The following is a 12,882-nucleotide window of genomic DNA, read 5'->3' on the forward strand; positions in this document are numbered from 1 at the left end:
TTTACCTCAAGTAGACACACACCCTGGAGAGAACAATCATGGGAGAAGGAAGGGCTGCTTATGCACAGGGAGATAGCTCAGGGTGCAGAAGAGTATGGAGGGATGGACACTGGGAAGAGGTGGCTATGGGGAGGAAGTGGGAGGGGAGCTGTTGTATTGTAAATTTTGGTCAATGACATGAGACAAAGTATATGTAAACTGCTGTATGAAAAGTGAATTTGCTCTGTAAATCTTCACCCAAATCAAAATAAAATTAAAAAAAAAAAATTATTTCAAAACATTACTAAACTCATTGTATCTTTTTGTTCTTGTGCAGTTCTTAATCAGCTAACAATAAAGAAGTCTCACTATTATTATTCAGAGGTCCTCATGATGATAAAAAAGTTGGCAATCACTGTTCTACAGCAGAATGTAATGAAAAAGTTAGAGGTATGGACACCTAAAAACAGAAAGAAGTGGAACAGACACAGTAAGAGGATACTTTCATTTATGGAAAAAAAATACTAAAAACTAGGAAGCAGTAAAAAGAACATGACTTGGAGGCCCAAGTCAACAACAGGCTAACATCAGTCAACAGGACACACATAAGCAAGGCCAACGTAAAATTAACTGAATAGCTATGCCTAATTCGGAGTTCTTGAGTTAATGAGCTCAGCTGCTAAACTAAAAGGTTGGAGGTTCAAGTCCACCGAAAGGTGCCTTGGAAAACATGGTAATCTAAAAAATCAGTCATTGAAAACCCTATGGAGTACAAATTTACTCTCTGACACACAAGTCTACTCATGCGGTTGCCATGAGTTGGAGGTGACTAGACAGCAACTGGGAGCTCTGATGGTGTAGTACCCAAGGCATTTGACTGCTAACCAAAAGGCTGGTGGTTCAAACCTACCAGCCACTCCTCAGAAGGAAGCTTGGGCAATCTACTTCCATAGTGATACTGCCTCAGAAACTCAAGAGGGGGTCACTATGAGTCAGATCTGACTCGATGGCAGTGAGTTTGGTTTTGGTTTTTTAGACAGCAACTGGCTAGTTTATTTGTTTTCACTGGTATGTCTAATTGCTTATGGTGATTCTGGTTTTTTTGTTGTTGTCATTTGTTTTCTGGTTTTAGAGGGCAGGGTTGGGGCAGTAAATGACCTCATCTGCAAAATAAAGCAGTTGGATTAAATAATTTCTGTGATTCCTTTTAAGTTTAAAATTCTATGACTTTACTCTTTTTACAGCTTAAAAGTTGCAAGATAACTGTAATACATCACCAATTACATCTTTAATATTCCTTTTTTGGAAATACTTAGGAAAAGTATGAGAACTCTGGTGGTGTAGTGCCTAAGGCATTTGACTGCTAACCAGAAGGCTGGCACTTCAAACCCACCAGCCATTTAGAGGAAGGAAGGTTGACAATCTACTTCCGCAGTGATACCGCCTCGAAAACCCAAGGAGGGGGCACTGTAAGTCAGATCCGACTCAACAGCAGTGAGTTTGGTTTTTGTTTTTGGTAGGAAAAGTATACAATATTATCCTCTAAGAGTGCTCTGGTGGTATACTGCCTAAGGCATTTGACTGCTATCAGAAGGTTGGCAGTTCAAACCTACCAGCCACTCTGTGAAAGGAAGACTGGGCAATCTACTTCTGTAATGATTTACCGCTTCCAAAATCTAAAGGGGGGGGCACTATAAGTTTGAATCGACTCCATGACAGTGAGTTTTTTTGGCTTTAAGAGTAGTGCAGGACCCCTTGTGGTGCTGTAAGTGGTTAAGTGCTCAGCAACTAACCAAAAGTTTGGTGGTTTGAACCCACCAGCTGTTCCACCAAAGAAAGATGTGGCAGTCTGCTTCTGTAAAGATTTATGGCCTCAGAGTTCCACTCTATCTCATAGGGTTGGTATGAGTCAAAAATGACTTGACAGCAGTAGGCTTGGCTGTTTTGGTTTTGGTAGGAGTGATACAAAGTTAGTACTTCCTGGAGACCAAAAAATAGACTACATGACTTCCTAAAAGGTTTGACAGTGGAAGGAACATGGACGTAGGAACCATACGACTACCAACACTAAACCTGTCCTGTCACTTATTAGCTGAGTGACCTTTGGTGAGTTGAAGTTTGTCAAACTTTAGTCTTTTTATCTATAAAATGTTAATACCTTGGAGTTGGTAATATCAGAATTACATGAGAAAATGTAAAAATAGAACCATTTGACCACCCTGATTGCTGTAGAGTCGATTATAACTCACAGTGATCTCATGTATTACAGAATAGAACTGCTCTATAGGGTTTCCTTGGCAGTAATCTTTATGGAAGCAGATCTCCAAGCTTTTATTCCATGACATCCCTGAGTTGGTTCAAACTGCCAACCTTTAGGTTAATAGTTGAGTACAAACCATTTGTGCTATCCTGGGACCTGGCCCAATAATAGGTACACAATAAAAGTTAACTCCTTTGTCCCCTTAAGCTACTTTCAATCATGAGATTTTGATTACTCTGTAGAAAATGGAAACCAAAGTGTATTATTGCAATGCAGTGAATTACTTAATGTGGCCCTTCTAGCCATACATAAAACTCACTGCCATGCAGTTAAATCTGACTCACAGCGACCCCTCCTTGGGTTTCCAAGATGGTATCACTACGGAAGTAGATTGCCCAATCTTTCTTCTGAGGAGTGGCTGGTGGTGTAGCGCCTAAGGCATCTGACTGCTAACCAGAAGGCTAGCAGTTCAAACCCACCAGCCACTCTTTGGAAGGAAGACTGGGCAACCTACTTCCATAGAGATACTGCGTCGGAAACCCAAGGAGGTGTTGCTATGAGTTGGATTCGACTCGACAACAGTGAGTTTGAGCCATACATACATAGTCTTTGTAACTTCCACCAAATGATGGTGTGGGACTATGCAAATGAGATTTTTGCGGTCCACCAACGAGCTTAGACATCTTGCTAATAACATAAACCTGTGATATGCAGATGACACAACCTTGCTTGCTGAGTGAAGATGACTTGAAGCACTTACTGATGAAGATTAAAGACTACAGTCTGCAGCATGGATCACACCTCAGCATAAAGAAAACAAAAATCCTCACAATTGGTCCAATAAGCAGCATCATGATAAATGGAGAGAAGACTGAAGTTGCCAAAGATTTCATATTACTTGGTTCCACAATCAATACCAATTGAAGCAGCAGTCAAGAAATCAGATGACGTATTGTATCAGACAAATTACTGCCAGAGACTTCTTTAAAGTGCTGAAAGCAAAGATGTCTCTTTGTAGACTCCAAAAACCAAACCAAACTCACTGCTGTCGAGTCGGATCAGACTCATAGTGACCTCTCCTTGGGTTGTATCACTAAGGAAGCAGATTGCCCAATCTTCCTAGCGAGGAGTGACTGGTTGGTTTGAACTGTCAACCTTCTGGTTAGCAGTCAAATGTCTTAGGCACTACGCTACCAGCCACACCCCCTTTGCAGACTAAGGTGCGCCTAACCCAAGCCATGGTGTTTTCAATCGCCTTGTATGCATGTGAAAGCTGGACAGTGAATAAAGACTGAAGAAGAACTGATGCTTTTGAATTGTGGTGTTGGCAAATACTGAAGGTACCATGGACTACCAGAAGAACTAACACATCTGTCCTGGAAGAAGTACAGCTAGAACACTCCTTTGGAAGCAAAAATGGCCAGACTTCATCCCTACTTTGGTCACGTTATCAGAAAGGACCATTCCTGGAGAAGGATATCATGCTTGGTAAACTGGAGGGTCAGCAAAAAAGGGGAAGGGCCTCAACAAGATGGACTGACACAGTGGCTGCCATGCTGGGCTCAGGAATAGCAGGGATTGTGAGGTGGTGCAGGACCGGGCAGTGTTCCATTCTGTTGTGCACGGGGTTGCTATAAGTCAGAGCTGACTTGACAGCACCTAACAACAACACCCTTGTGGGGTAGAACCATGCAAATAAGGTGTATGGAACCCTAAAAAAGAGGGTTGGTCAGTTTTACCATCCAACTAGACTTAAAATGATCCATCCCAGAGGTAAGAATGGAGGACCTCACTACAATCAAGATAGAAGAACAGGAGTGGAGTGCATCCTTTAGCCCCGGGGTCCCTTCGCTAACAGACTCCTAAACTCAGGCAACAGAGAGCTGTAACACAGAAGACAGTGAGAGATGGCAAGAAGCAGCAACAGAGACGTAGAACCAGGAGACAGCAAATTGGGCTTCCCAGCCCATGGAGCAAGACTGCTGAGCCCTTTGGGGCAGAAGGCTTGCTGGCAAAGTGGTGTGCCTACGGGCACCTGTTGACAAACTAACGGAGCTAGAGCACTGAGCATCTTCAGGTTGAGGCTTACTGGTCGAGTAGAGTACCTCCAGCACCTACTGGCAGAGCTCAAGAGCTTTGTAATACTTGCCCAAGCAGGACAGAGGCCAGGCTGGCCCAAGAGATCTGAGGGGCTGAGGGCCAGAGAGGCTTGCCTGCGGGAATGGATGGAATAGGATGTCCTGATCAAAGAAATGTATCCTGAGTCTTTCCTGATCCTCAATTGAAAGCTGTTACTTCTTCACTAAGCCCTATAATCATGAGTACTGCCTGTGAGTTCTTTGTGGACACTGCAATGAATTATCAAAACTAGCAGAGAAGTAGAGAGTGCTGTGGGAGAGAGCTGGTGTCAGAATTGGTAAAGAGGTTGGAGGTTGAAGACACGTCTGACCTCCATCTCAAAGGAATCAGCCTTGGGCTGTTGACCTTGATTCTCTCTCCTCCACCTCCTGAAGTTAGAGAGGTCTGATGCCTCTACCACTGCATTTTTACAGTTATGCTTAAACCTTTGCTTATTTCTTAATCATGAAGGGCATGCAAAGTAAACCAAGAATTAAATCCAGAACACTTCTATAAGTTAATAATATGACTCAGAGTTCACTACTGAGAAGACTCAAAACTTTGGCAGATGTGAATGATTACCTTACAGAAACTTGTCAACCATTTTAAGAGACAAAACTTTCTTTTACAGAAAGAATCTTATGAAAATGATTACACAAAAAAACTTGAGTTAAAAAAACAAAAACATTAGAATCACACATTAACCCTGGACAAGCAAAGGACACTGAGTGGTATGATCAAAGAAACAATTCTAAATAAAGACATTTTGGGCACTTTCACCCACAAGAGAGTTTAAAAATACAAATTTCATCACCAATTATTTTGAGTGTCCAAGATCATAATGGAAGAAAAAGCTAAATATAAGGGCTGGTGATCTAAAAATATGACTCTATTACTTTAGTTCAAAAGAGATCTAAATTAACTGTAAGCATACTTTAATCCTCTTCACATTTCCTGCTTGTAGGTGAATATCAATGATGGTAAATAACATAAGTAGATACTGTAACTGTGCAGAACAGGATAAAGTGTTCAAATAAGGTCATCTCCTAGGAAACATGGTTAATGGCAATCATATAGCAAAAGCATACCCTGAAAACATGATACTTTAGAAGCATTGTTTTATTCGATCCAAAACCAAATCACACTCACTGCCCTCACAAGTCGATTTCGACTTATAACGACCCCTCCTTGGGCTTCCGAGGCGGTATCACTATGGAAGTAGATTGCCCAATCATCCTTTTGAGGAGTGGCTAGTGAGTTTGAACCGCCAGACTTCTGTTAGCAGTCAAATGTCTTAGGCACTATGCCTCCAGAGCTCCCAGTTTTATTCAATAGGCCTGGACAAGTACAATATGTTTCAAAAATAGTATAATCCAGGGAATCAATACACATTTTGATGATTTCAAGTTCAGAGCAGCACTAAGGCAGAAAGCGACAACATTTTATAGTTCTAAATGACGCTATCATTTGTCTGCCCACAGATGATGAGCACTACTGCCCTTTTCATGGCGTTCATATCACAAGACCACCTCAAAGTGATGCCTTTTAATACATTCAGATACAGAACACCATTGAACAGGATCCAAGAACTGCCTTCCTTATTCATTTCTGCTCCATTGCAGAAATAAGAATAAAATTCCATTGTATACTGCAATGACATTTTTCCAAGGTAAGTAAGAGAGTTTGCCATTTTCACCTATAAGGAATCGATCTGAAGCAAACCCACACTGACAGAAAATGAATCTGGTCAGTCTGACATACAGCTTACCCTCTCCCATTACAGAACTTGCACTCATTATTTATCCTGTATCTGGCCACAAATCTTCCTAAAACAGTTTTTTTTTTTTTTTTTTTTAATTGATTTGGGTGAAAGTTTACAGAGCAAATTCACTTTCCATACAGCAGCTCACATGCAACTCTCATGACACTGACTGCAATTTCCCACAATGCAACAGCTTCCCTCCCACTTTGTCCCCATAGTTACCTCTTTCCTAAGTTCCTCCCTCCCATGCACTCCAGCGCCCCCCCAGCTGTCTCCCTGTGCATACACAGCCCTTCTATTCTCCCATGATTTATGTCGCCAAGGAGTGGGTTAAATTCCAGACCAGAAGGGCAACTAGGACCCGTTGTCTCAGTGGTTCCATCAGGCTCTATCACACCAGCAAACCTGGTCCCTTTTTTTTTTTTTTTCCCTTTTTTATGATTTTGAGTTTTGTTCCACGTTGTTCTCCCACTCTGTCCAGGATCTCCTACATAGATCCCCCTCCAAGTGGTTGATAGTTGTAGCCAGGCACCTAGTCTCATAGTCGCATAGGCTGAGGATCACTGGTGTACCCGTCACTTGGACTAATTGTTTCCACGTGTCTTTGGTTTTCTTCATTCTTCCCTAAAAGAGCACTTTTACGTTGTCATTCTCCTGCACAAGAACTGCTAAGCTTCTCTGCTGCTGATTTCGAATTCCTGTGTGACCTTCAAACATCTTCATCATCTAGCCCAACCTACCATCCAAGCTTAGTTCCTGCCACCCTCTCTAGAGGATTGCTCCTTCCTCAAAGGCCCCCTAACTTTGCTCATGCTGTCCATCCCACCCAGAATAATGTCTTTCCCCCATATCCATCCTCCCTCCCAAGTCTCACTTCCTACAAATTGTCTTTTTACTCTTCCTACCTACAATGACAGCATTCTTTTCCTGAATTCCTACTACAGTTAAAGTCAATGTCACAGCTCTTTAACTGGAAACTTCTTAGAGTCAGGGAGCATCTTCCCCCCCCCCTTTGCAGCAACAGCTTTCCACTTTTGTTACTTGGTGTTACATAAAAGAATAATATTCATATATATGACATGCACCTAGGATTATGCACAATTCCCAGCCACAATAGCTATTAACTCCACTAATTTCTTTCCTACTAAAGAAAACCCTATGGAGCACAGTTCTACTCTGACCTATATAACTCCATAGCAACTGGATTTTTTTATTTACTATTATTGCTTTTTGGTTAAAGAAAGCAGAATAAAATGCAAATAAATATATCATACTTCAATAAAAAGTTGTTTTGTTTTGTTTTTAAAAAGCCTAGTGAGCAGGAATGAGAGGGATTTAAATATACTCAATTTGTTCTTCAAAAAAAGTAAAGCATTTGCAAATTTTGGCACTTAACTACCATTAATAAATTACTTGCAATACAACTGACAAGTAATTATTCATAAGATACTGGTAAGAACTGCTGTTCTATGTAGCACTCAGAATGCTAGACACATAGATGGCAATCACTAAATACTTAATTAACCAATTAGTATGTCAGCCTATTAATCAATCAATTACACATAAATGTTAATTATTGCTGCTGCCATCTGATGATGATCATCATCATCATGTAAACTACAAACAGTACATTAGCTGACTCTCTTGTGGACAGACTCTAAGTGAACAACTTACAGAGTAAATATAACCAATATTTTAACAGTACAACATGGCCACTGCACTTCTGAAGCTTATGATGATTGTGACAGTTTCTATGGTAATCATCATGCAACCTTGTACCTCTTGTGTAACAGTGTGACTACTATTGCAATCTTGGGTAAAATTAGTAAATTGTGAACTTCATCTGCCAGTGCAGTCAGGGATCAGATAACTTTTCTTCCAACCAAAAGAAATCCTTCCTATGACAACGCAAATCTTGCTCTACATTAAAATGATTCTCACTTTTACAATAAGAAATTATTTGAGCAATGGGAGTCCTTCAACAACAACTACAATTCAAATATAACATTTTTTAACTATTACCTATTCTCCAACATCATAATATGTCTTTAATTGCCAGTTACACAAATAGCCTATGATTTGATTTTGAAACAACCTCCACCCCCTCAAATCTTGAAAATGTCGTATCTTTACCTGAAAAATCTTAAAATGTCTACAGAATACCAAAAACAAACCAAACCCACTGCTATGTTGACTCATAGCAAAGCAGGACAGAGTAGAACTGTTTTATAGGGTTGCCAAGGCTATAAATCTTTACAGAAACAGACTGCCACATATTTCTCCCACGGAGAGGCTAGGAGGTTTGAACTGCTGACCCCATAACCCTTCAGCTAGCAAGCGACTGCTTTACCATTATGCTACCAGGGCTCCTATATACTAGATGGCTTAGGTATAAATGTATCTATAGGCCAAGAGTCTCCTGTTTTCTCTAATTCTGATGCCCTAACATTATAGAGATTAATCCAAGGATAAAAAATTTTAACTTATTTTATTTCTTAGTATTGCCTAAAAAGCCACTACTTAGAAATCCTTGTAAAAGTAGAATGCAGAGAAAGCTTCAGTCTATCATGCCCTGGAAACTTCCAAACATCATCCAAACAGCCCAAAAGAATGTCCTACTCAACAGTTCCAAGGATGTCACTAATTGCTTCCATCTGTTTCCCTCTCCGTCCCCTCCCCCTCCAAGTCAAGGCATCTATTGAAGTTATTTTCTGCTTCATGTTACATTCTAAAGAAAAGCAAGAAAAGTATAATTAAGAGGCATCGTGTTTTAAATTGCAGAATATTTCCCCAAAATTTGTGTGACAACTGCAGCCATATTGTTGTTTATACTCTAGGCTATTTTCAAGTAATAGCTCAGAGTATGACAATATTAACTGCTATACTTTTAAAAAAATTGCTCAGTAAAATTTTCAGTTGGTCATTACATACTCTTTCCCCTGAGTTCCCAGGGAGAGTAGGGTATTTTCCTCATGGCACCACAAAGGTTAAAAAAAATCTGAATGGTTTCACCCATTGATGATACTTGCCTGACTCAATTGTTTCATTACAAGTTACACATGATTTTCTAATTCTGTCATTCCTTCCACATTTATTGGTTAGAACTCCCCTCATCAACAAGGACTATTAGGGTACCCTGAAATAAAGTTTGCACAGAAAAGGCAGGATAAATGCTTAATTATTTCAACTACCAATTTTCAGAGTAAAGTGTTGGTACCCTAGCTGTCACCAATAGTTATCAGAGAAGTTTTGTTTTAACTACCCACTGTCTTGAAAACTTTAACATCATTAAGACACACTCCTCTTTAATTTTTCTAAGTCCCCAAGGAAGCCTTTGAGAGCACACGGCATACTTCAAAGGTTTATCTCTGGAATTGGACAAGGCTCACTAATAAAATTCATTAGCAATCAAATTATATTCATAGAATAGAATCTCATGGTTGAAAGGAACCATTTTTAGGGTCCTCTAGTTCAACTACAAAGGAACTCTGGTGGTATAGTGGTTAAAGCATTTGGCTGCTAATCAAAAGGCTGGTGGTTTGAACCCAGCTACTGCTCCACAGAAGAAAGATGAGGCAGTTTGCTTCCATAAAGATGTATAGCCTTGGATACACAATAGAGGTCACTATGAATCAAAACAATCAATAGCAGTGAGTTTGGCTTGGTTTGAGGCCAGCTACCATTTGTTGTTAAACCCTATGTACATGAACTGGTATACGCTTTGTTGAGCATATTCTCAACACCACAGAATTTAAAAATAATAATAATAATAAACATTTATTTAAAAAGTAAGCATGCTAGTACCATAGAACCCAACAATTATACTTCTGGGCATTTATCCCCAAAAAAAAGAAACTTATGTACATACAAAATAATGTTCATAGCAATGTTATAGAAGTTTTAGTAATAACCAAAAACTGGAAACAAAGATGTTCTTCAAGGGGTAAATGGTTGTATTTCTCAACAATAAAAAGAAGTGAGTACTGATGCCACAATAACCTCAAAGAAACTCCAAAAATGATGCTGGGGCAAAAAAGCCAATCCCCCAAAATTACAAACTATGATTCCATTTATATAACATTCTTGAAATGACAGAAGTTTAGGAGTGGAGAACAGATTTGTGGTTGTCAAGGGTAATGGACAGGCAATGGTAGGGGGCATGGAGGATAGGAGAAAAGTATATGTGGCTTTAAAATGTTTACACAAGGAGTTCTTGTGGTGATGGAAATGTTGTGTATCTTGACTATATCAATGTTAGCACCCTGGTTGTGACACTGTACTACAGTTTTCCAAGAGTTACCACTAGGGAAAACTGGGTGAAGGGTACATGATCTCCCTGTATTATTTCTTACAATTGTATATGGATATGTAATTATTTCAAAGTAAAATTTTTTAATTAAAAAAAAAAAAGAAAAACTATTTTACAGAAAATGATTTTGCTCTGTAAATTTTCACCCAAATCACAATAAAAATTTAAAAAGAAAGAAACCATCTGTATATTATCTCACCATGTTCTCTACCTTCCAGGGGGTAAGGGACAACTTGATAGAAACTAGACTTACGTATTTAATGTAAGATAAATATTCAAGTTTAATTATAATGTCAGCTCTGTTAGCATAGTGCCTAAGGCACTTGGCTGCTAACCAGAAGGCTAGCGGTTCAAACCCACCAGCCACTCCTCGGAAGGAAGGTTGGGCAATCTACTTCTGTAGTGATATTGCCTTGGAAACCCAAGGAGGGGTCACTATGAGTCGGGTCTGACTTGATGGCACACAACACCACCACCAAGAGACAGTATAGAATTCCTCTTATCTCTCCACACTGATGAAATGGCACAAAGTAGGCACATAGTTTAGAGTTACAAAGACCTTGTAGATCACCAAACCCAACGAATACAAGTTAAAAAAAGAAAAGAAAACTACTCCCACAAAGCAGGTTTTACAAAAAGCAGGTACTTTCTGTACCTTACTTCCTGACACATGAAGATATTTTGCAGTATTAAGAAGAATGTATTTCTACAGAAGCATCCACTAAAGTAAATTAGAAATAAGAAGATATCAATATGGATAAAAAGTTTTGCATCTGTTCAATGGAAATAACAGAACATAAGGAGGATAAAAATAATACTTTCAGCTTTATTTAAAAGTATGACATATATACACAGAAAATTACATAAAACATATGTATAACTATTTTTAAAGTACCCATGTAAACTATCAACCAAGTCAAGAAATAAAACAGCATCGCTTTAGAAGTTCCCATGTACCTCTCCCTAAATATAACTTTCTCTATCCCTCCCAAAGGTCCTTGACATTTGTGATGACTTCCTTGCTTATCTTTACCTTTTCACAACATAAACAGGCATCCCTAAAACATTTCTGCATATTTTTGAACTTTAAATAAATGGAACCTATCTATCTATAGCTCACTCATGTAAATAATTTGTGAGACTTATTCATTAAATTTTATTACAAATTAATACTCCATGACTGTATCATGATTATTTTTACCCATTATACTTTACATATACAGTGGGGTCAGTATGAACAATGTTAATACAGTTTTTTTAATATATAAATCCTGGTATGAGTATGTACAAGTTTCTCCAGGAAACGTACCTGGCAATGATACTGCCTATCTTCAACTTTATTAAAGCCAAACTTTTTTCCAAAGTGACTGTACCAATTTACATTCCCAGTAGCAGCATAGAAGAATTTCAGTTCTTCCACATCCTCATCAACAGCTGATATTACTAAACTTTTTAATTTAGGGGCTCAGAATAAAATAATTTGCACTTCCCTGATGACAAATCAGATCGAATACCTCTTCCTACGTTTATTGGCCATTTGGATTTCCTCTCTTTTTGATCTACCTATTCAAAGCATTTGTCTTTTATTTTTTTCTTAATTGAACAGTTGTGTCTTATTAAATTGTACTTGTTTAATTGCCTTATGCATCATCAGTTTTTACCCTTACATAGGACTTGACTGCTACATGGAAGAAAGCTATCAATCAAAGAAGACATAATCAAGAACCTGAGAATGTTTATCTAATCAAAAGTTAGTGTCTCTGCTTCTTTTATGTAGGATGTATCAAAGTATCTAAAAATTATTTACGGGACTATTAGGCAATGGGTAAATATAACTTCATTTTAAAGTGCTACAAAATAAGTCACAATATTTAAAAAAAAAAAAAAAAAACATCTATTGTTATTCTTTCCTCTCCAAAGATATTTAGTACAAAATTCAGATTCAGGCATGCTACAGTCAAATATACTTCTGAATCCTTTCCACTCTGGAAAATAAGCCTTGGAGGTCATGGTTTTGTTATAAATTATGATGTCAAAATGGCTAATACCATGACTAAAATCAACAGCAGCAAACCTACGGGTTTTTAATCACTTACTTAATAAATGCTGGTGGCATGTCTCTCTTCAAAATCTGATCTTCAGTGGTCTGAACAGTCTCTTTCCCCACCTATGAGAGGAAAGATTCATAATTCAAATCCAAACTCTCAGATTAAAAAACTATTATTTGAAACATGTATTTTACACATAATCTACCATTGAAGTTTCTTAATTACTGGATTTTTCTGAAAATTAAGATTGTTCCACAAACTCCCACAATATGCCTGCATAATATGAAGTACAAACACAATGTTACAGTTCATCTCCTACAGAGAAGTCAATTTGAAGACATCATTGGGCACATTGAGAAAAAAGCAAAATTTGCCATTTTGAATATGTGTGTGTGTGTGTGTGTGT

General features: G+C 38.6%; 1 protein-coding gene across 1 annotated transcript in view; it reads right to left on the minus strand.

The window, feature by feature from the left end:
* VCL (vinculin) overlaps positions 1 to 12,882 on the minus strand; it is a 126,713-nt gene that overhangs the window by 67,613 nt on the left and 46,218 nt on the right. The window contains exon 2 of the mRNA XM_007940596.2: positions 12,525 to 12,595. Coding sequence (XP_007938787.1) covers positions 12,525 to 12,595 — 71 coding nt within the window. The remainder of the gene's footprint in view (positions 1 to 12,524; positions 12,596 to 12,882) is intronic.

Source organism: Orycteropus afer, unplaced genomic scaffold, assembly GCF_000298275.1.
Source record: "Orycteropus afer afer isolate SDZICR_OR568_19922 unplaced genomic scaffold, OryAfe1.0 scaffold00070, whole genome shotgun sequence".
NCBI classification, from domain to species: domain Eukaryota; kingdom Metazoa; phylum Chordata; class Mammalia; order Tubulidentata; family Orycteropodidae; genus Orycteropus; species Orycteropus afer.